The sequence below is a fragment of the Callithrix jacchus genome, chromosome 9 (assembly GCF_049354715.1).
Source record: "Callithrix jacchus isolate 240 chromosome 9, calJac240_pri, whole genome shotgun sequence".
NCBI lineage: Eukaryota > Metazoa > Chordata > Mammalia > Primates > Cebidae > Callithrix > Callithrix jacchus.
Genome location: NC_133510.1, coordinates 123,916,040 through 123,940,268, shown reverse-complemented (window position 1 = coordinate 123,940,268; position 24,229 = coordinate 123,916,040). Strand labels below are relative to the sequence as shown.

The 24,229-nt window shown below is 39.2% G+C and overlaps 1 protein-coding gene across 3 annotated transcripts in view; it reads left to right on the top strand.

The window, feature by feature from the left end:
- The window catches only part of SPPL3 (signal peptide peptidase like 3), a 145,792-nt gene that overhangs the window by 107,090 nt on the left and 14,473 nt on the right, over nucleotides 1-24,229 (top strand). For all 3 annotated transcript variants that reach the window (XM_035257843.3, XM_035257841.3, XM_078337443.1), the window contains exons 3-6: nucleotides 10,796-10,884; nucleotides 17,160-17,279; nucleotides 18,005-18,083; nucleotides 18,927-19,039. In XM_035257843.3, the coding sequence (XP_035113734.1) occupies nucleotides 10,796-10,884; nucleotides 17,160-17,279; nucleotides 18,005-18,083; nucleotides 18,927-19,039 (401 nt within the window). The remainder of the gene's footprint in view (nucleotides 1-10,795; nucleotides 10,885-17,159; nucleotides 17,280-18,004; nucleotides 18,084-18,926; nucleotides 19,040-24,229) is intronic.

The following is a 24,229-nucleotide window of genomic DNA, read 5'->3' as shown; positions in this document are numbered from 1 at the left end:
GATCAGACATTTATTCTAAAGATCTTCATAAAGAAGATATAACATAAGTTTCATTGATTTCACAGCAGGCATTCAAATAAATGTTTGTTGAATGAATTACTGTACCCTTCAATATAAGCTGGTGGCCTTGCATGAAAATGTGTTTCTTTTGCCAAAATTGAAGGTGCACAGAAGGCAACAGGATGTTGTGGTTTAGATATCTGGAGAAGTGAATGGCTGTTCATTATTAAACTGATTATTCTTGAATATTGATCTGTTAGTAAATATTGATAGCAGGCCAGGCACAGTGGCTCACACCTGTAATCTCAGCACTTTGGGAGGCCAAGGCGGATGGATCACTTGAGGTCAGTTCGAGACCAGCCTGGCCAACATGGTGAAACTTCATCTCTACTCAAAATACAAAAATTATCCCGGCTTGGTGGTGCATGCCTGTAATTCCAGCTACTCAGGAGGCTGGGGCAGGAGAATCGCTTGACCTGGGAGGCAGAGGTTGCAGTAAGCCAAGATTGTGCCATTGTACTCTAGCCTGGGCCACAAACTGAGTGAGACTCCATCTCAGAAAGAAATATATATATATTATGATCATGATATATATTATTATATTATATACATATTATATATTATATAATTTATATGATATATAATCTATATTATATTTATTTATTATATATATATATTAGCAGCAGCCCAGAAATGTAGTGTGTTGCCAGCTAAATACAGACCTTGTCTTAACAGCACTCATGGTTTATTTGTAATTTTATCAGAACCAAGGAACCTAACAAGGCTTAAATATAATCCCATAATCCCCCTTGTCCTGAGGCAGGCAGAGGAAGTTCCCAAAGGCAGGCCTAAAGTGTTCCTCAGAAAATCCTTTTTAATCTACTCTAGTACATAAAGAAATGAGTAGTTGATTTCCTAAAGTTCTCTTCCTTGCAACTGAATTAATTCTAGCCTGAAACAAATTTAGGGCAAATATAACCAGATCGCTACCTCAAGCCACACTAAAATCTTAAGGCACTCACAGAATGTTAAACTGCTTCTTGATACAGTGTCTGTAATAAACTTCATGTGAAATGTACATCAAAGTGACCAAAACACCAAACTGGAATTCATACTTACACCCAATTTAAAGTTGAAGAATGTTAATGAGTTGTTATTCTATCTGACAGTGATTAGCTGACAGGGTCACTGGCCATCTGGACCTCACCCAGTTTCAAGGCTATGGCTGCCGGTCTTAATATTTCTCTGTAGTAAGACAGCATATGTGCAGCTCATCTAAAAATGATACCAGATCAAGTTTACTTGGGGAGAAATACTGTGTAGGTGTTTGTTTTTTGTTTGGTTGGTTTTTTGAGATGGAGTCTCACTCTCACCAGGCTGGAGTGCAATGGCGTGATCTCGGTTCACTGCAACCTCCGACTCCCTGGTTCAAGTGATTCTCCTGCCTCAGTCTCCCAAGTAGCTGGGATTACAGGCACATGCCACCATTCCCAGCTAAATTTTGTATTTTTAGTAGAGACAGGGCTTCACCATGCTGGCTTCGTGATCCCGGTCTCGATCTCATGATCTGCCCACCTTGGCCTCCCAAAGTGCTGGGATCACAGGCGTGAGCCACTGTGCCCAGCCTTTCTTTCTTTCTTTTTTTTTTTTAAATGAGAAAAAAGCAGTATGTACTGATGTGGAAAGATGAAGCACGTCAAGCAGTGAGCCCATTACTTGGTCCAACAGGGCCAAGGGAAAACTTCCTCTGTGCCTTCTGAAACCTCACTGAAAAATCAGCTGACAAATGGCAGATTAATAGAAGAAAAGGCATACAGATTTATTAATGTGCACAAAAGTCTTATAAAATATAAGATCTCACAAAAAAATGGCCAAATGGCTAATGCTTTTATACCACCTCGAGGTTACAGAAAGAATGAGGGCTTGGAGTGTGTCAAAACAGATTATGGTGGTAAATCAGGTTGTGGTGGTGAAACAGGTTATGGGAGAGAGAAGAGCAGCCCCAGCTAGCACAGGTGATGCTGTTATGTAGATGAAACCTCATAGGTCGCAGCCCTGAGAGAGAATAGATGTAATATGTTTCTTTCAGACCTTTTAAGGTGTTTTTCCTGTGTCTGGACAAGGTAAGGGCTCAGAGAAATGCCTCAGCCTCATCAGTGCATATTTTCTCTAGAGATGCAAATCTGCCCCACACAGCTTCTCAGCTATTTGTGTCTGAAAGCCATCTGAAATGTGTCAAAGAGAAGTATACTTTTAGGTGAAATATTTTTGTTTCCTTCATAATTTTGCCAAGGCAGCAAGCATAGCTGGGATCTGTGGTCACCCTGCTCATGGGGTTTTTCTATGAATCAAAAGAAACCTTGCCTGTAAAGCACCTAACGTAGCACCGGACGGTGTGAGGTCAGTCAGGCTTAACTATTATCATCATTTTAACCCTCTGGGCCTCCTCAGCTGCTGAGTCAGACTGTCTTTCTCCCCAGATTCTTAGTCTTTTCTTTCTTGGTGTAGGTTCTGTGTAAGCATCAATAATTGGACATTTGTTTGCTTCCTACACCTTACCCATAACTTCTTATTCAGTCATAGTTGATAAGACAAAATAAGCATATAATATGCTATAATTTAGATGGATTGTTTTTCCTGTGGTGATAAATGGTTGTCTGTGATGTAAAAGCCATAGCTCAGGTTCTTCTGTTGGTCGTTTAAACACTGTTGGTTTTTTTTTTGAGATGGAGTTTTGCTCTTTTGCCCAGACTGGAGTAAAGTGGCGTGATCTTGGCTCACTACAACCTCCGCTTCCCGGGTTCAAGTGATTCTCCTGCCTCAGCCTCCTGAATAGCTAGGATTACAGGTGCATGCCACCATGCCCAGCTAATTTTTGTATTTTTAGTAGAGATGCATTTTTGCCATGTTGGCTAGGCTGGTCTTGAACTCCTGACCTCAGGTGATCCACCGGCCTCGGCCTCCTAAAGTGCTAGGATTACAGGCATGAGCCACCACACCTGACGCAAACACTGATTTCAGTACCTAGACTTGCAAATAGCCAGGCTACAATTTGGATGGAATGTATAGTTATAACGTTGTGATATATTAACATCATATTATATGTTATTGTATAGCAGTAACAAGATTGTGAAGGAAGGGCAGGATGGAAGAGAATGAGGAGTTGTCCTCTATGAAGATGCAACAAACTGTTCTAGGTCCAGCCCAGTAATCTGATGTCCATGGAGTTAACAAGTTACCAAATAAGCTACGTTAAAGGCCTATAATTGAAATAGTTCTGGATAGCTCTGGAGGCAGAGTCTGCTGCAAAGGCTTTATTTAAACAGCTTAAGTCCGCTGTCAGCTGTGCAGTATGAGTAACTTTACAGGACCCCAGTCATAGTGTCATGCAATCTGCTAAGCCCAGGCCCTTTAATCTTGTTTTATAAAGCTGGAAGATAGGAATCTTCCCAGCTTGAGCTAATAGGTGAGGCCCTCTAACTCATTTAGCCCCATTTCTGTTTTGTGCAATGGTGACCCATGGTCTACCTCTAACAACCAAACAAGGCTTGATTTTAGCTAAGCATATTTGAGGCTGCAAGAGAAATTCAAGGTCTTCTTATTACACAGAGAACTACAGAGAATGCCTGCTCTCCCTGCCACCCCTCCTCCCTCCCCAACTGTCTGATAATACCTCATTTCTACTTAAGGCTTTCCTGTCCGTGCTACAGTTCTTGTCAGTTAGATGCTAAGAAAATGGACCAGCTAAAACTGGTTTGAAGTTGACCACTACTTCCTGCTACAGAAGGTCCCCAACTTACCAATGGTTTGACTTAATGATGGTTCACCTTAAGATTTTTCCACTTCATGATGGTACAATGGCAGTAGGATTTCAGTAAAAACATCCTTCAAGTACCCATATAACCATTGTTTTTCACTCTCAGTACAGTATTCAGTAAGTTACTTGAAATATTAAGCACTTTATTACAAAACAGGCCTTTGTGTTAGATGATTTTGTCTAACCGTAGGCTAATGTAAGTGTTCTGAGCACGTTGAAGGTGGGCTGGGCTAAACTATGATGTTCAGTAGGTTGGATGGATGAATATTAAATGCATTTGAACTTGAGATTTTCAGCTCAACTGGGTTTATTGGGATATAACCCCATTGTAAGTCAAGGAGCAGCTATATTTGAAAAAAGGGGAAAATCTTGCCTTAAAACATCCAGGATGGAGTTATAAATAGTTCTCAATTAATAACAAATTGAAATGGAGTTATATAACCCTTCACCCTGTCCTGTGTCATTCTCAGCACCTATTTTCACTCACCCAGTCTCATGAGAGGCTCTGTGCCTAGGGTTAAACCAAAGAGATGACTGGCAACTTTCCAATCCAGAATAGCAATATAATGCCAACAGAAAGAATAAGAGAAGCCAGCAGTCTGTGTAGCACCAAGAGTAGAGATGTAGGTAAAAATTCCTGCAAGTGTAACCTGCTATCACCAGATTCTGAGAAGCAGAGTAGTTATAACAAGTTAGTTACTGTGATTCCATTCATAAGTTAATTTGAAAACTCAATTTAAATTAATACATGTCTTTCCAAAGCATGCCCACAGGGAAGGAGCAGTTTTCATGTTCTGTTGACTCCTCAGAGAGGTTCCCATGAAATGCATCACCAATCCTAGAGTCCATGCACATTGTTAGCTCTGCTGTGCAAAAACATGAATTAAAGTTTAAAAGATCATAGAAGTGAAACCATGTACTGAAGACTACCACAGGTGCCTTGGCAAGGGAAATATATGCAAAATATTATATCCAGTTTGTTGTAGAATTAAAATTAATAGGAAAAGTCTTACAGGAGCCAGTTGCCATAACAGTTCCTCTAAGGATGACTGAGGTATGAGCAGTTAGTGTACATTTTAATCTCTACTAATATGTCTTCCTCTGATGGTTGGAGAAATATAATGATGTCTCAGATACTATATATGAATATTCTAAAATCCAAGGCTTTTTTTATATAGAAAACCCCCAACACCTCAGACACCTAACCATATTTTGGAAGAGGAGTCTAACCATGTTTCAGGGAGTCTACCACATCTAAAAAAAATCATCGTGTTTTGGTCCTGCTGGGGAACTGTCAGCCATTGGGGCTGCCCTCCAGTGGAACAGTTTGCTAAACAACTCGTTGGCCAGATTTATATGAGAACAGGGTGACATGTAACTAACCAGTCTCCACTCCGTAGATTGTCCTACCCAGATCTCCCATTCTAATTGAGGTTTCCTCAGCACCAATAACGCATAAGGGAGTTTTAGACAATGAATGAAAGCACAGGAAACAGTGGCAACTGCAGTCCGGCTGTGAGTGGAGGAACAAGTCATTTGAATCCAGCAAGAGATTTTGAGTCACAGAGGTGGGAAACTACGAAGTTAAGAGCATTATCAGTGTGACCTGAGCCCAGTCATTTAGTTAAGTTTCTTCCAGGAATGATTATGAACTACCTCTTCATGATAGGATCCTCCACTTTCCTAAAGAAAGGCATAAAATTCATCAATGTTTCAGTACCCCAGGGACTTTAAAGACACGAAGGCCCTTTCCTTCCCTTAAAATCTGCCCAGTTCCAGGAGAATTGCTTGAACCCCAGAGGCGGAGGTCGCAATGAGCCGAGACGGCACCGCTGCACTCCGGCCTAGGCAACAGAGCGAGGCTGCATCTCAAAAAAAAAAAAAAAATCTGCCTAGTTCAGGACCTATTTAAAAGAACTACCTAGAAGCACTTGTACTTCCAGCCAAAATAGAAACAGAGACCAATTACCATCCCACCTGAAACAACTTAAAAAAATAAACACATAAACCTCATAAAACAGCATTTTTAAAGATACTTTTCATCAGACAGCAAAGGACAGTAATCCTGAGAGTTTAGGAATAGTTTTCCCATCATACTGTCTTAAGATAGTTTCCAGTCATGGTGCAGAGAAAAAGATTTCCTAAGTTGAAGAGATGGAACCGAGAGTCCAAAGAGACAGCTAGAGGCAGCTAGAATTAACAGAACAGAGCACAAAAGAAAACAGAGCTCCAAAAAGAGAAAACAAAGAGATCTACAGACCCCTTGAATATTCACCACAGTATTAATCAGTGTATGCATATGTAGGAATCACCTAAGGTGGAGGAAAGAAAACTGTGAAAGAATTATAGCAGAGAGTACCTGTTTCCAAAAGCCTGATTGGAAAAACTTAAAATTCATTTTGCATTGGGTAGAGTACTCATAAAAATCTTGACTCAGTGATAGGAAATAATTACCCTGGACGGAGCACTGCTTCAGACACACCTAATAAATCATGGAAACAAAAAATAAAGCCAGGTACCTGACAGCATCCCTGATCAAAGCTCAAAATCAATAGGAATAAAAAAAATTTAGATAAGGTAAAATTCAGTGTCTAGTATACATGCAGGGATGATCAGATAGGCAAAAAACAAGGAAGACATGACCCAGGATGAGGAAAATAGTCAAAACTGACCCAGAACTGACACAGATGTTAGAATTAGCAAAGTACATCAAAACAGATATAATTGTATTAGGTACATGGAGGTTATTTTTACTTTTATTTTTTGAGGCAGAATCGCTGTGTCATCCAGGCTCGAGTGCAGTGGCATGATCTCAGCTCACTGCAACTTCCGCCTCCCAGGTTCAGGAGATTCTCTTGCCTCAGCTTCCCAAGTAGCTGGAACTATAGGTACACACCACCACACCCAGCTGATATTTTCAGTAGGGACAGGGTTTTACCATGTGGGCCAGGCTGGTCTCAAACTCCTGGCCTCAAGTGATCCACCCACTTCAGCCTCCCAAAGTGCTGGGATTTTAGTCGTGAACCACTGTGTCTGGCCAATACATGGAGATTATAAAGAAGACCCAAATCAAACTTTCAGAAATGAAGACAGCAATTTCTGAGATGAAACATACACTGGATGGGATTAAGAGCAATTAGACATTGCATAAGAAAAGATTGGTGAACTTGAAGGCACAGCAATAGAAATTATCCAAAACATGAAGTACAGAAAATAATAATTTTTTTAAACATGAAAAGAGCATAATGGAGCTATCATTGAATATCAGAGAGAAACCTTCAGTGGCTTGTACTATATGGGTAATTGGAATCCCCGAAAGAGTAAAAGAAAGGGAGGGACAGAAGAATATTTGAAGAAATAAAGACCAAGTTTTTTTCTAAATTTGATAAGTATAATCTGCAGAATCAAGAAGTTTAATGAACCCCAAGCACAAGAATCATGAAGAAAACTACACCAAGACACACTGTAATCGGTAGCTCAAAATGAGCGGTGAAAGGAAATCCTCAAGGCAGCGATAGGGGGCAAAAGAGCATGTTAGGTACAGAGGAGAAAAGATGAGGATGATATCAGATCTCATTGAAAATACAAGTGAAAAGGCATGGTAACACTAGCTTTAAAGTATAGGGAGAAAAAACTATCACTGTAAAATTCTGTAGCAAAAATAGCTTTCAAAAATGAAGGCAAAATAAAGATATTTCCCTGCCATACACTACCTGAAAGAATTCATCACCACTATCTTACACTTTAAAAAATTGTTAAAGGAAGTCTTTTGAGCAGAATGAAACTGGTATCAGTTGGAAATCTGTATTTACACAAAGGAATTAAGATCGTCAGAAATGATAAATGCATTGATAAAAGTTTTTTCTTGTTACGTACAGCTGTGTAAAAGATAATTGACTGGAGCTGGGGCCCAGTGGTATGTGCCTGTAATCCCAGCTACTTGGCAGGTTGAAGCAGGATTGACTGCTCAAGTCTAGATGTTTGAGACCATCCTGGGTATCATAGCACGACATGATTGAATGAATGAATGATAGATAATTGACAGCATAAACAAAAATAATACATCGTGCGATTTATAAGATAACATGTAAGAGTTAAATGCATGGCCACAATAGCACAAAGGTTGAGGGAGGGAAATAAGTATAAACTATTGTAAGGTGTTTATACTGTCCGTGAATGTTGCAGTATAACAGGAAGGTGGACTGTGTTAAAGATGGATGCTACAAACCCTACCGCAGCCACTAAAATTAAAGAGCAAAGTGTAGCTGATAGGACAACAAAAGAGATCAAATTGGATCATAAAAAGTACTATATTCATCCAGAAGAAGTCAGGTTAAGGGGAAATAAAATAGGACAAAGTAGGAAACGAATAGTAAGACGATAGTCTCAAACCTAATTGTATCATTAATCACATTCAATGAAATTGGTCTACACACCTCAATTTCAAACAGCAATTGTGAGACTGAATAAAAAGCAAGACCCAGATATATGCTGTTTACAAAAAAAGCGCACTATAAATATAAAGCCAAAAAAGGTTAATTCCTGGTTGTCTAGTGGTTACAATTTTTTTTTAAATGTTAAAAGATTGGGAAAAGATATATGCTGCTTATACTCATCCACAGAAAGCTGGAATGGCTGTGTTAATATAAGACAAAGCAACTTTCAGAGTAAGGAAGACTACCACAGACAAGAAGGTTATTTTGTAATGACAAAGGGGTCAATTAAGCAAAAGAACATAACAATCATAAATGTCTATGTATCTAATAAAATACCTTCAAAACACATGAAGCAAAAGCTGAGAGAACTCCAAGGAGAAATAAATCCACACAACATAGCTGACACCACTCTCAGTAATTGATAAAGTAGGCAGAAAGTCAGCAAAGATACAGTGTATTTCAACAATACTGTTTATCAATTTGACCTAATTGACATTTATAGAACATTCCATCCAACAACAGAACATATATTCTTCTCAAGTATATGTGGAATATTTACAGACCATATCTGGGGGCATGAAACAAATTTCAATAATTTAAAAGGATTCAAGTATGAAATCTGATCTGCATTAGCTCAGGCTGCCGTGAAATAACCATAGACTGGGTAGCTTAAACAACAAATTTATTTTTTTCAGAGTTCTGGAGATTGGAATTCTCAGGTCAAAGTGTCAGCACAGTTAGATTCTGTTTTCCAAAGTGGCTGCACCAGTTTATGTTCGCACCAGTAGTGTATGAAGGTTCCAATTTTACATCCTTGCCAACACTTAGTTATCTGACTTTGTTATTACAGCCATCTTGCTATGTGTGAAGTAGTTTCTCATGGTGTAGTTTTTGTTTTTGTTTTTGTTTTTTGAGACATTGTCTCACTTTGTTGCCCAGGCTGGAGTGCAGTGTCAACATTAACCTTGACCTCCTGGGCCCCAGTGATCCTGCCACCTCAGTCTCCTGAGTAGCTGAGACTATAGTCACATGCCACCACACCCAGCTAATTTTTTTGTTTTTTATAGAGACAGCATCTCACTCTGTTGCCCACACTGGTCTCAAGTGATCCTCTTGCCTCAGCCTCTCAAAAGTGCTGGGATTCCAGGCACTGCTACCAGCCAGTATCTCATGGTTTAGATTTGTATTTCCCTGATGACTAACTATGTTGAACGTTTTTTTCATGGGCTCATTGGCTACTTGTGTATCTTCTTTGAATAAATGTCTCTTCAGATCCTTTAAAATCAGGTTGTCTTTTTAATATTGAGCTGTAAGAGTTCTTCATATATCCTAGATACAAGTCCCTTATCAGATATATGATTTGGAAATATTTTCTCCTGTTCTGTGGATTCTCTTTTTACTTTTTTGAAAGTGTCCTTTGAAGCACATAAGTTTTTTAAGTTTTTCTGGTTTTTTTTTACTCATGTTTTTGGCATCATATCTAAGAATTCACTCCAAATCCAAGGTCACAAAGATTTACCATGTGTTTTTATCTAAAAGTTGTATAGTTTTAGAATTCCGTTCCTCTGTCATACCAGCCACATTTCAGTGATCACATGAGATGGCTGATGTCCACAACACTGGTCAGTGCAGATACAGACCATCATTACAGAAAGTTCTTTTGCACACTCAAACACAAATCCCTTCTTTACAGGAACACATGCAGGAAATCACCAATGGACTTGGACAGATAGTTCACCAAAAAAATAAATGAGCGAGCTTTTGTACACAAAGCTTGTTCACTGGTTAAGGAATTCTAAATCAAAGTGGCACGCCATTTTTAGTTCCCCAGATTGACAGTGACTACTTCCTTCAGGTCTTGACTCTGAAGTCACTGTCATTGAGGCCTTCCTGCCCATCATTCTAAAATTTCAAACCCTTACTCCTGCATTTCCTACTTTTTCTCCTTAGCACCTGCCACGGACACACTGTGTATTTAACTTACTTTTCTTGTCTATTATGTCTCCACCCTTGAATATAAAATTTAGTCCGGTGTTTGCTATTTATTGTCCCTCTATTACCTAGAACAATTCCAGATATAGAAGAAACTCAAATTTTTGTTGTTGAATCACAGCTGACAGAGTAAGGGAAATGAGTGCTCTCATACACTGCTGAGAGAGTAAATTGATGCAGCTTTTTTGGAAACAGTTATGTGGTGTATAAAAGTCTCAATATGTGCTTGCCCTTTGACTGAAATTTCTCCTTTTAGGTTTTTAACATAAGGAAGTAGTTAAAGAAATGATATGCTCAGAAATAGGAGTGAAAGATTCAGCTGCATTGGAATGCTTTCATCTGCAGTCAAGGAAACTCTTGAACTGACACACTGGAAAGACATCAGATTGTTTTTTAAAATGTGACAAGAGCTATTTTTCAGAGTTGTTCAAAAGAGATCTTTTCTTTCCTAATTCCTTAGCACTTAAAAACTATTGTCATATCATGACTTTTCTGACCTACTTCTTTCTTAAGCAAAACTACAACTTAACTATAACATTTTTTTCCACAGGTCCCTTAATATGGACTTTGAAAATCAAGATAAGGAGAAAGACAGTAATAGTTCTTCGGGGTCTTTCAATGGCAACAGCACCAATAATAGTAAGACATTTTACGTTATTTAACTTCTATACATGTAGTTAATTTGGTTATTTCTATGCCTTCAGTTAATGATTTACTGGGTGCAAGGATTTATGTTTGGTAGTAAAAAATCATTGAGTTATATCTAAAATGAGTGAATTTTACGGTATGTAATCATAAGTCAGTAGCATTAATAGAAAACATTTGATGCTTATGAAAAGATATGAATTTGAATCAACTCGATTTGATAACGTTAATACATTTATATTGATGCCTACCATGTCCTTGATATTCTTAGATATTTTGAAAGATACAAAAGTATAAGAGCAATTCTTGCCAAGATTTTTTTTTAAATAAAGATGGGGTTTCACCATATTGGTCAGGCTGGTCTTGAACTCCTGACCTCAGGTGATCCACCCACCTCAGCCTCCCAAAGTGCTGGGATTACAGGCGTGAGCCACCACACCCGGCACCAAGATTTTTTTTGAAAGTGCCAAGATAGAGACGGCAGATACCTCTTCACCTCCTATATCTGGAGCAAGTAGTTTTTTTCACTGACCCTCACCATAGCCTCAGAATCCTTCTGAACAAGGAGCTATGATCAGAGGAAGCTCTACAGATGAAATCATTTTGACATCCATGTAGAAAGAGCATAAAGAGATGGGCAAGTGAGGTGAGCAGGAATGGATCAGATAAGGTCTCTACAAGAGAGGGTGGGTTTGACTTAGTGAATGTGGTTTGGTGGCGAAGTGGTCATTTCAGGTGTGGGGAGCATATAACAAGCACGGAGATCACGACCTATATAGAACAGGGTAAGGGAGAGCAAATACTAGAGATCTAATAAAGAGGTAAATCCAATATTAATTGGAGGACCATGATGCTACATTGAAAAGAGATCACTTACTACGTATCTTAGTTTCTCCAGTTATTATAGTGCACTGTTAACCAGGTTGTATTTGCCCAGTTTTCACTGTCCCTAGCAGTGCCAGAGTGGCCATGATAAAGACAGTAGGTAGAATCATTTAAATATAACAAGTCTTTTCTTAAATTTATGACATGGATCCTTGTATGAGGTAAAATTCCATACCAGTAGTTATTACCGATGCTAGGAACCACATAAAACCCAGTGCAAACTCTGATTTTTAGATTAAACTATTACATAGCAGCTTACCTTCTATCAACATTTTAAGCCCAATCACTTTATACTCTTGAAACCCTTTTTTAAAGTCCTGTATTATATAGCACATAAGCAAGTGATGTTCTTAAACCAGATTATAAATCTGCTGTACATTGCATCACAGAAACCTAAAAGAAATCTACCTATATTATTATGTTTACTCTCAAAAAAAAAAAAAAAAAAAGTAAATGGTTGTGTCAGTCCATACAGTAGAAGTTACCTGATAGCATAAGCTTTTTTATTTCTTGTTCATGAAGCAGAGTCTAAAGAATGGTAGAATACTTACTTTTTAAATGGTCTTTTTCTTTTTTCTTTTGTTTTCTGAGATGGAGTCTCATTCTGTCACCCAGGTTGGAGTGCAGTGGTACAGTCTTTGCTCACTGCAACCTCCACCTCCCAGGTTCAAGCAATTCTCTTACCTCAGCCTCCCAAGTATCTGGGATTACAGGCTCCCACCACCACACCTGACTAACATTTTTAGTAGAGATGGGCTTTTACCATGTTGACCAAGGTGGTCTTGAACTCCTGACCTCCAGTGATCCTCCAGCCTTGGCCTCCCAGAGTGCTAGAATTACAGGCCTGAGCCGCTGCACCTGGCCTAAATGGTATTTTTCTTGACTCTACCAGCTGTGTTGTACTAAATTATCCTTGACAACATTTCTTCAGTGCCTGCTCTGTGCAGTGGATACCAATATAAGGACAGATTTACATAGAATGCAAGATTCACTTTCACAAAGAAAAACATAATACTAAGGGGGCTGACCAGTACTTGATTATGGAATATAAAACATTCTTCCAGACTGAGTGGATGACATGGAAAATAGGATGCATTTATCAGGAATCAAAGAAATAACAGCCAGAAAGATGAACAGAGAAACAGGTGTAGGTGCTAAAGAGATGGAAGTCCTGAACGATTAACAGTGTAGAACAGTTGGGGAGAAGGTTTTAAGAAAAAGAAAGTTTAATTTTAGTGTTAAGATTTTGCCAAGAGTGTTTCAGACTGATTGAAGGAGACAGTAGTCAGACAGAAGTTTTTAAAAGATTCCAGTTGCCCACTCCTAAAATAATAAAAAACAAGGAATTTGTGGAGAGACAGGAGAGTAGGAAAAGTTCTAGGTGTAGGCTGGCATCATTGGTGGGTGTGCAGGGGTGAAGGGCTACCACTCCATGATTAGATTACATGCCTTGGATATGTCAGAAATGATGAGACTGTCCTTGATTATAATAGGAGTTAGAAGAAGGGGAAGCATTAAGTGAGACTCATCAGAGGGTTAAATGGGCCATGTGACTTAGGCCCCAAAAAATCAGAACTTAAAAATGGAGGAATCAGTTTGTAATTGAATGTTTCTCCCTGCAGGGTGCCCTAAGGTATTTGACCAAAAGACTGGGTAATTATTACTTCAGATTATGATAATGTTGCACCTGTCTGGGCAACTTGAAACACATGGAAGTAAGAGGAAGAGTAGATCAGGCCTGCCAGGAACTATGGCACTCAACTCATTAGAAAGCAGAAAAATAAAAGTTCAGACAATAATGAAAGAGCACGACATGCCCACCAGAACAGCTAAAATTAAAACCCTTGACCATAGCAAGTGTTGATGAGGATGCACAGCAACAAGAAAGAACACTGCTGCACTACTGGAGAGCATGAGTTGGTGCAGTCACTTTGGAAGGCAGTTTGATGTTACCTACTAAGGGTGACAGTATAAACACCCTTGGACCCAGCAGTGTCACTCCTAGTTAGATATCCAGCAGATACAGTCACATGTACGAGTCATGTGCAAGAGTGCTTAGAACAGCATTATCTGTAATAACCAAAAAACTGGAAACAACCCACATGTCAACCATAGAATGGATAAATTCTAATGTATTATATAGTGACAACAAGTGAACTGCTGCAGCTACCTGTAACAGCATGGGTAATTCTCACAGATAACGTTGAGTAAAAGAAGCCAGACACAAAAAAATACTACGTAACTCGGTGTATATAAAATTTAGAAAACGGGCAAAATAGTATGTAAGGATGCATGCGTGGGCAGAAAACACATATCATAAAAGACAGGATAGCGGTTCCCTTCAGGAGAAAGAGAGTAGTGATTGAGAAGGACACAAAGGAAGATTTCTGGAGTTGGTCTGTTTCTTGGCTGAAGTGGTATTAAATATGTAATAATTCACTGAACTCTACATTTTTGTGCTTTTCTGGGGGTGATGTTTCACAATAAAAAAGGTGAGAAAGAAAGTGACAGGAGTGGAGGTGGAGTGGGGAGTTCCCTCCAGGTCCTGTGAGTTCCCCTAACCTTGTTGTAACTTCTCTATCTGCCCCAAGAAGTCAATATAGACATTTATTTTCCCGTGGCACATCAGTCCTTCATTTAAGTAGTATTAAGTGGAATTTTAAAAAGAAGCCATATACACTCCCCCAATTATCTGACCCCTCAAAGCCCTTTACTAAACTTCAGTTATAATGTATTTGCATTATAAAGATCGATGGAGATTTATAGTTGGGATTCTCATCATTAACAGAGAAATACATCTTAATCTCCTGCTTGGATCGTAATCTTGAGATCTGGAAGTGACTTTTCTTCTTTTAATCTCTCCTGTCGCTTACTATGTTATAGTTGTTCAGCAAATATGTAGTCCAAAGCATGCTCCTTACATGGAGGTTCAAAATCAGTAATTTTCTTAACAATTATTGGTTTATTGCTCAGTGTCTGCTCCATGCCAGACATACATTTAGCCTGTAGCCATGTTCACTGAATGTTAAAAATGATGTTGCCGTAGGGACCCGAGCCTATTTCCTATGTTGATTTTGGCTTTAAAGATAATGCAAATGCGCTTGCATATGGCCTCCCAAGTTTCACTACTCTGTTTTGCTTTGCTCAATTTTGCTTTGTTTTTAAGTCACTGGAGTTTGGCTAAGATTTCTAATTAATTACCTCCTTCCCCTTCAAGATCTTTATCTCCAGAACTTTAGGAAGTGCAGTACTGAAGTCATGGACATTGTTTTAGGTAGCATGTTGTCAGGAACTAAAGGTGCTTTGCTTACCCTTTGACATTGCCTCCTGGTTCAAAAATCTGTAGTTTAAGAAAAAAAAAATCTTTGCATTCTGTCTAACATTCTAGAAAGGTTCTTTTCAGTTTTGCATTTAATTGCAGACTGAACTTTTAAAATTTAGCTTTACTATAAACAAATGCATCTCATATACCTGACAACTACAGTCTTTATTCTAGCTAGCCATTTAATTTTTCTGTTCATACTTTGAATCAGTATAATCTGTCTGTAAACTCCATGATGCTTTGTTCCCGTGACAAACAATCATTTATTTGAGAAACGATTATTTTCTGTAGTGACAGGCACTGAAAATCTGTGGCTTCCTCTAGCAGTTCTTTAAACTACTGTAGAGCACTTATATTTAAAAACTATTGAGGTGAAATTTAGTCAGAGTTTTGTCTAGTGATTATACTCCCCAAAGTGATCCATGGGCTAAGCCGAATGCGTTTGACTGCAGTCAAGACAGGCTGCTTCCAAGATAATTTGTTTGTGACGACACATACTCACTTTTCCTAAATTGAATTGCCCGCTTCCTAAGTGAATTACTTCAGTGATCTACCCAGCCATTGAGAAGCAATTTTGTTTTGTAGATAAGAGTTCATCAGAACCCCTAAATAGCTCTTTTGGGGACAGGCAAATTTAAAGAAAAGTTTTATTGGTTGATCATTGCAACCCTTCGTGTCTTGCTGTATTTATCCTGGTTGCATATTTTATTTGTAGCCTTAATGAAGAGACTTTTCCTTTTTTTTTTTTTTTGCCTTGGACTTCTGGGCTCAAGTGATCTTCCCACTTCAGCCTCCCAGTAGTGAGATATTACACCCAACTAATTTTTTTTATTTTTATAGTGATAGGGTCTCTTTATTTTGCCCAGGCTGATCTTGAACATCTGGCCTCAAATTATCATCCTACCACAGCCTCTCAAAGTGCTGGGATTACAGGCATGAGCCCCTGTGCCCAGCCTTTTCCTTCTATTATTTCATTATAATAGATCATATGAAGATTTATTTGATTCCTTTTGTGTACTTTTATAACATATCAGTAGAGTGAATTTGGAAGTGGGACAAGATAAAACTGGTAAATTTTTTTTTCACTCAGAGGTTTGAAAAGAGTTTGTCATGTTTTCCTTCTCTACCAAAAATATTCTATTAATAGTTCTCACCCCTGGATGCAAAATACAGTTTTGTGAGGAGTTTTTAGCTGGGCCTAACCCCTGTGATTTCATTTAATTTGTCTGGGATTGGACCTGGGCTTTGTAATTTTTTTGACACTCTAATGGGAAGCCAAGAAATGAGAACTCCTGTGCTAAATCCTACTCTATCGCAAAAGACTATTTTCCCCCATTCATCTCCTATTCTGTTACCTTAAAATGTTCCCATAAAATTATTTTTTATTTTAAATATTAATAGATTAGATAGAAATGGGGCGGGGGGGGGGTCTCACTATGTTGCCCAGGCTGGTCTTGAATTCCCGGTCCCAAGCCATCCTCCCACTTCAGCCTCCCAAAGTCCTGGGATTACAGGCATGAGCTACCACATCTGGCCAAATAAAATTTTTCTGATTTACTGTTTTCAGCTATGGCTTGTTCTCCTCCTTCTCCCCCTATCAGCCAAGTCACTTCTCAACTATTAGCAATAATGGGAAAGCGTGAAAGGAAGTACATTAAACCCACAGGTGATGAGAAGTACTTTTAGTCAATGGGTTTAAGTCACCGCTTTTACCAAATGTATATGCAAGACCACAAATTTACTCAAACGGACTCAGCCGGGTTTTACTACCTCTTAATGTTCTTGATGGGTTTGCATTGTGTCACCCAGATGGTCAACACCAGGAAGTCCTAGTTCACTTCAACAAATATTCTTGAGCATCTACTGTAATGAAAGCACCATGAAGAGAACAAGGAGCTCATAATCTCGTTGGGAAGGAAAGACTCATAGGACCTGGATAATCCATGTCTTACATATAATCCCTAGAACTGTCTGCCTTTTTGCAAGTTAATGTATATGAAGTGCATAGGCACAGTGCCTGTTGCATAATAAATATTAATGTGTCTGTTTTTCTCTCTTTCAGGCATTCAAACAATTGACTCTACCCAGGCTCTGTTCCTTCCGATTGGAGCATCTGTCTCTCTTTTAGTCATGTTCTTCTTCTTTGACTCAGTTCAAGTAGTTTTTACAATATGTACGGCAGGTAAATGAGTTTCTCTGTCTAGTCTTAACATACTTAAAGTTTTCACCTTTATCATTATTCAAAAATTAAGATTTATATGCCATGTCATGTAAGTTTTTCCTTATAAATTTTGGCTTCAGCTCCTCCCTCTCCACCATGCCGCCCTTCCCCAACTCCTCCTTGAACCACTTGACATACGTCATCTGTTGAGACCTGCCCACATGATCTGAAAGAAAGGCCAGAGACGTGAAATCGCAGGAGCTCTGTGACGCCAGGGCGGTGTTGCTCTGCTTTTGCTGTGGCTCCATTTCTGGTAGATTACCAAGAGGTTGAGCTTGGCATAGAAGTTACTGTCAGCCTCTCCCAACATTCTTGCAGCTAGAAACATTGATAACTGATCAAGGTGATTGGACTGTCAGCTCTTTGCCATGTTTTCAAGCTAAGCAATGATAAAAATGTAAAAAAAAAAAAAAATCAACAAAATGCTACAAGACTTGTTAGGAAGTCATCCCGTGGCCTGCTGTTTATCTTTTACAAAACTTAACTATGCTTTCCCCTACTTCAAATGAGGTACTTTTTTAATTGAAGAGATTTTTTGTGCAATATTAAAAAAGATATTTTTCTTCTTTAGTCAGTTAACTATATCCACTTGTCAAGTGTTTGGGGGAATGACTAAGTTTCTACAAGTCATGCCATTTTTCTTATAATTGGTTAAAAAAAATTAACTGTATCTTTTCTTTCTCTAGTTCTTGCAACTATAGCTTTTGCTTTTCTTCTCCTCCCGATGTGCCAGTATTTAACAAGACCCTGCTCACCTCAGAACAAGTAAGGACTTGTGACTTTCCTCTTAAATTATAAACTTACATAGATTTTTCTGTCATATTTGATAGCATTATTAGGAGTCTAAATTTCTGGTATTGGCTGGAGCACAGAAATGCCAGAAGACCAGGAAGTGAGACATTTGATCTTTAAAACCAGAAGATAGTACTTCCTTTTGCACCTTCTCATGTCAGAGGAAATACAGACTTTAAGAAGTCTGAGTCACTGTAATGTGCTTCCTACTTAGAGCATTGAAAGATGAGCAGTTTTCTTTTGAAACAGTACTTTCATTCCTTTACTGTGAGTTGATGAAATACGAGGACAGTGGTTGAACTCAGACGTTCTTTACCTTTGGTCTTCGGTGGCCTGGATATGCTACCTACTTGCCTTTAATCCCAGTGTTCACAATTTAACTCTGAAGCCACTGATGCAGGAAGACAGAATGCTGTGCTAATGGAGATGCTGAACACACTTAGCATCTTCTAAATAGAGTAATACCATCTTTGCTAAATGAATTGAATCGTTGGCATTTCTTCATTTTGTTTTCCTCATAAGACCAGAATTTTCTCCTTAGAGCTTTACCAGAGGTGATATTACCACTTGAAACTTCTAAATGCCCATGTTGATAATTGGTCCAAAAAGGACATCATCAGGTGGTACAGAAGTATAATTCCTCTGAGCTTTCCATTGGTTACTCCAAAAAAGATTGGGTATTTTGGATTTCCAGCTATCTTGGTATTATCTGCTATTCTAATCCAGCCATCACGAGCTCTGATTATGCAGTACCAAAGGAGAGTTAGGTTATTGAATAGTGTGCCTACAGTCCAATGAGTGTTGTGTGTTTTCCAGGATTTCCTTTGGTTGCTGTGGGCGTTTCACTGCTGCTGAGTTGCTGTCATTCTCTCTGTCTGTCATGCTCGTCCTCATCTGGGTTCTCACTGGCCATTGGCTTCTCATGGATGGTGAGTGACTAATTTGTGGCAAATGTAACTGTACTTAATAGAGTTTTATAGATACTTTAGGATATTCACAGAGCTAGATAGCCATCACTACAATCAACTTGTAGAGCATTTTCACCACCCACCCCTGTCAAAACTGATACCCATTAGCAGTGATTCCCTTACCCTCCATCCCACCCCAGCCCCAGGTATCCACTAGTCTCTACTTTCTGTCTCTGTGGATTTCTCCATTCTGGACATTTTCCATAAATGGAATCATACATTATATGGCCTTTTGTGTCTGGCTTGTTTCACTTAGCATGTTTTCAAGGTACTTCCTTTTGTATGGACACACTTATTTTATTTACTTGTTTACCAGTTGTTTCCACTCTTTAGGCCATTATGAATAATGCTTCTTTGAATATTAATGTACAAGTTATTGCTTTCTTATATAAATGGAGGCTTGGCACAATGACTCATGCCTGTAATCCCAGCACTTTGGGATTGAGACTAGGAGTTTAAGACCAGCCTGGACAATGTAGTGACATCCCATTTCTAGAAAAATAAATATCATCTGGGTGTGCCTATAGTCCCATCTACTTGGGAGACTGAGGTGGGAGGATCCCTTGAGCTGTGATCATGCCACTGCACTCAAGCCTGGGCAACAAAGCGAGACCCTGTGTCTTTCAAAAATAACAATAAGGAAATGGGATTAGATTGTATATAATGCGTCATATTATGCTCTATATTATATATGTAGTATATGTCAAATATATATAACCTGCATTATGTATATGATATACATCATATACCTTAATGATATAAATACATGTCTATATCATTACATAAAAGTATATCACATCCTTTTTAATAACTGCAGCATATTAAGGATAAATCCCTAGACATGAAATTCCTGGAACAGAATTTTTGCATTAAAAAAATTCATACTCCTTATTATACTGCTTTTCAGATAGACTATAGTAGTTGATGCCCCAACCCTGTAGCCTGTGAGAATTTCTCTCTTCGTTGATGATAAGGATGAATTATGCATTGGGCAGTCTCCTAGGTGTTTTACATGGATTCTCTCTCTTAATCCTCTGAGCAGCTCTTTGAAGTAGGTACTGCTGTTTGTTCCCATTTTCGGAAGACTAAACAAAGGTTCAAAGAAGTAGCTCACCCCAGACACAGGTCCCTTATGTGGAGTTCAAACCTACTACCAAAACATCTTGGAGGCATTTTCTGAAAATCACCTATAATTTTCTCCTTGAGACCTTTTTTTGGTGGGGTAGAGGGGGGTAGTCTTGCTCTGTCACCCAGGCTGGAGTGCAGTGGCGAGATCTTGGCTCACTGTAACCTCTGCCTCCCGGATTCAAGCTATTCTCCTGCCTCAGCCTCCCAAGTAGCTGGAATTGCAGTCATGTGCCATCATGCCCAGCTAATTTTGTATTTTTAGTAGAGATGGGGTTTAACCATGTTGATCAGGCCGGTCTTGAACTCCTGACCTCAGGTGATCCACCCTCCTCAGCCTCCCAAAGTGCTGGGATTATAGGCTCGAGCCACCATACCCAATAGAGACGAGGTCTCATGTTGCCAGGCTGGTCTTGAACCCCTGGGCTCAAGCAATCCTCCTTCCTCAGCCTCCCAAAGTACGCAGGCATGAGCCACTGTGCTGGCCTCTCTCGGGTTTTTTTTTTTTTTTTTTTGAGACAGGGTCTCACTGTGTTCCTCAGGTTGCAGTGCAGTGGCATGATCAATGCTTTCTGTAGCCTTGAACTCTTGAACTCAAGCAGTCCTCTCACCTCTGCCTCTCAAGTAGGTGAGACTTTAGGCACATGCCAACACACCCAGCTAATTTTTCTTTTTTTTTAATTTTATACAGGTGGATCTCACTATGTTACCCAGGCTGGTCTTGAACTCCTCCTGGCCTCAAGCAGTCCTCCCAAAATGCTGGGATTGGACCAGTGCAGTGGCTCAAGTTTGTGATCCCAGCACTTTGAGAGGCCAAGATGGGAGGATCACCAGAGGCCCAGAGTTCAAGATCAGCCTAGGCAATTTAGTGAGACCCCATCTCTACCAAGTTTACAAGCATGAGCCACAAGGCCCAGTCCCTTGAGAGGATTGTAAACTGTTAAATAGTATCATTTTGTTTCCACTTCCTCACTGCAACCTGCAACCTCCATCTCCTAGGTTCAAGTGATTCTCCTGCCTCAGCCTCCTGAGTAGCTGGGATTACAGGCACTTGCCACCACACCCCAATAATATTTTGTACGTTTAATAGAGACAGGTTTCACCATGTTGGCCAGGCTGGTCTCGAACTCCTGACCTCAGGTGATCCACCTGCCTCGGCCTTCCAAAGTGCTGTGATTACAGGCATGAGCCACCACGCCTGGCCTCCTCTTCCTTTATGTATAGTCTTACCATTTCCACAGTTCACTTTCCTAATCTCAAGAAACTTTTATCTAACTACTCTGCCCCACAAAGTAAAATCCTTTAAAAGAGATTGTAAACTATCGCCTTTTCTTTCTTTTGGTGGCTCCAAAGGGAAGGAGGTTAAAATATAAAGGCAGTCTAATTTTATACTACTCTTAGTATTTTTTTTTTTTTTTCTTTTTTTGAGACGGAGTTTTGCTCTTGTTACCCAGGCTGGAGTGCAATGGCGCGATCTTGGCTCACCGCAACCTCTGCCTCCTGGGTTCAAGCAATTCTCCCACCTCAGCCTCCCGAGTAGCTGGGATTACAGGCACGCACCACCATGCCCAGCTAATTTTTTGTATTTTTAGTAGAGATGGGGTTTCACCATGTTGACCAGGATGGTCTTGATCTCTTGACCTCGTGATCCACCCGCCTCGGCCTCCCAAAGTGCTGGGATTACAGGCTTGAGCCACCGTGCCCAGCCAATCCCAAATAATTTTTAAGGGAAGAATTTGAAAATCTGGGGTACAGGTATGGATTGCATCTATTCCTGTTCCCTTCTTCAAATAACCACAAAGCTACTCCAGACTTTGAAGACAGAGTTATTTGGAACCAATGCCAGGTCCAGAAGGCTCCTCTGCTCTCTACCAGGCAGTGTTTCCTACAGCTCTGGGGCTGGCTCAGGGGTGATGGGGTTGGTGTTCATCGTTGTCTGAGCCCAGAGCCACCCAGAGTGATGCTTCCTGTCATTCCTCAAGTTCAGAGTAGCTGAGTTAGTCAAACACTTTCTAAGTACTGATCTTACAGAATATATATACTTTGTATGATTGATCTTAAGTTTGCTGTGTAGCATCTGGTCCATTGTTTAGGGTTTTTATTTTTAATTTTGTTTAGAGAAAGGTTCTTGCTCTATTGTCCAGGCTGCAATACAATGACATGATCCTAACTGACTGTGACCTCAAGCTCCTGGGCTCAAGTAATTGTTTGGATTTTTTAAATATATGTATATTTTTTAGAAGACATTTGCATCAAATATATGAATTAAAACCAATGATGTTCTGTTCATGGTCAGGTTGGATGGAACTTGACAAAAAGGATTGTAAGACTGTTTTGTTCTGGATTCAGTATCAAAATCATCTTAAGGAAGAAATTTTAAACTTTAAGGCAAACTAAAAACTTATCCTTCTGCATCTAGGAATTTTTTTTCCTCATAAGTGACTTTGACCACCAGTACAATGATTTGAAATATATGTGCCAAGTTAGTAAAATGCCATAAGAAACTAAGAATTACGTGGAAACAAACTGTCGAATGGATTGCAAATTGTAAAACATACAAATATAAGTTATGCTCACAATTTTAAAATACATTTGTTCTTCAAAATGATAAAATTATAGGGATGGAGAACAAACAGCTCAGTGGTTGGCAGGGGTTTTGTGGAGGAATAGGGTGACTATAAAGAAAAAAGGACAGGTTTTTATGTTATATAAATATGTAAATCTGTTTTCATTATAGTTATTCAATGCTTTTTTTGAGCATCTACCATATACCAAGCTATTAAAACAGTTCCTTGAGTTTGCAGACCAAGTGACCCTCTAGACTATACAGACCTTTCATGACACAGACAGGGAAGGCAAAGTCAAAATCACCCATGCCCCATCTGTGTAGTAATTCACCTTTGCTGATTCTGACAGATGTGGTCCCTTGTTTCAGCATCTCATATTCCCTTGTAAAAACATGTGCTCTGATTGTTTGCTTCAGTACTAGAGAACCCACTATGCATATAAGCAGTTTCAAGTGCAGTGGCTAGAATTTTTAAGTGGTTTATAGACCTGATTTCCCAAATTAAGTATTAGTGCTTTCAATAGCGTATGATTTGTGTTAGGATACTTCGGTGCTTCTGGAAGTTGATGAAAAATAAGTTGAGAAAACAAAATTGCATTCAAAGTAATACAACAAGTTGCTTGCCCAGCTAATGGTAAAAGGGCGAGTGCTGATTTTATAAGGACTAGGTATTATTAATAGTGACAAAGTGACAGCTATGTGCATTGGGCTTCTGAGAGTATCTCTTACTGATTTCTGCAAACAATGGTTTGTTAATTTAAAGTAGGAAAGAAGTGATTCACATATAAACTGAGCATGTAGGGGATTCTGAAAGACTTCAGTAAAACTCAATCTTTTAAAAAATATATATTATACAATTTTAAGGAATCCTGATTATGATAGTTATTGGAGCACAAATAATAAATTTTAGTCCAAATCAATCTCATAGCTTCTTTTATTATATCCCTTAAATCTTACCTAGTTTGGTGGCTTCCTGATAAGGAAACAGGCAGATATTTCTCCTGCTGTAGAAATTCAAGTTAGTTGGTTACAATCTAAACCAGATTATTTGAGTGCATATAAGTTGGCTGTTTGGATGACTGTGAACCACATATTCCTAAGCGAAACTGTTTTGTGATGGTGTCTTTAAATGACAGATTGAGAGGCCACCCCCATAATGACACACATAAATCCACCTAAACAAATGTGGAATGAGAGGATGAAAGCACCAGGTGCTACTGGTTTAACTAAAGTAATGTAAAGCAGTAATCACCTCGGCAGGATAGTCTAGATGCTGGTAGGCACTAAGCCCATATCACGACAAATGATATTTTAACTACCTTGAAGTCTCAGGCCTCTATGTGGTCTAAGTTTCTTGGTAATCTCACTGCTAACTTTTTGGTGGCTCTCCTTTCTTGAACCTCTTTATCCATATGTCCAGACACACGATAGTATTACATGTTTTACCTAAGGGTTTGAAG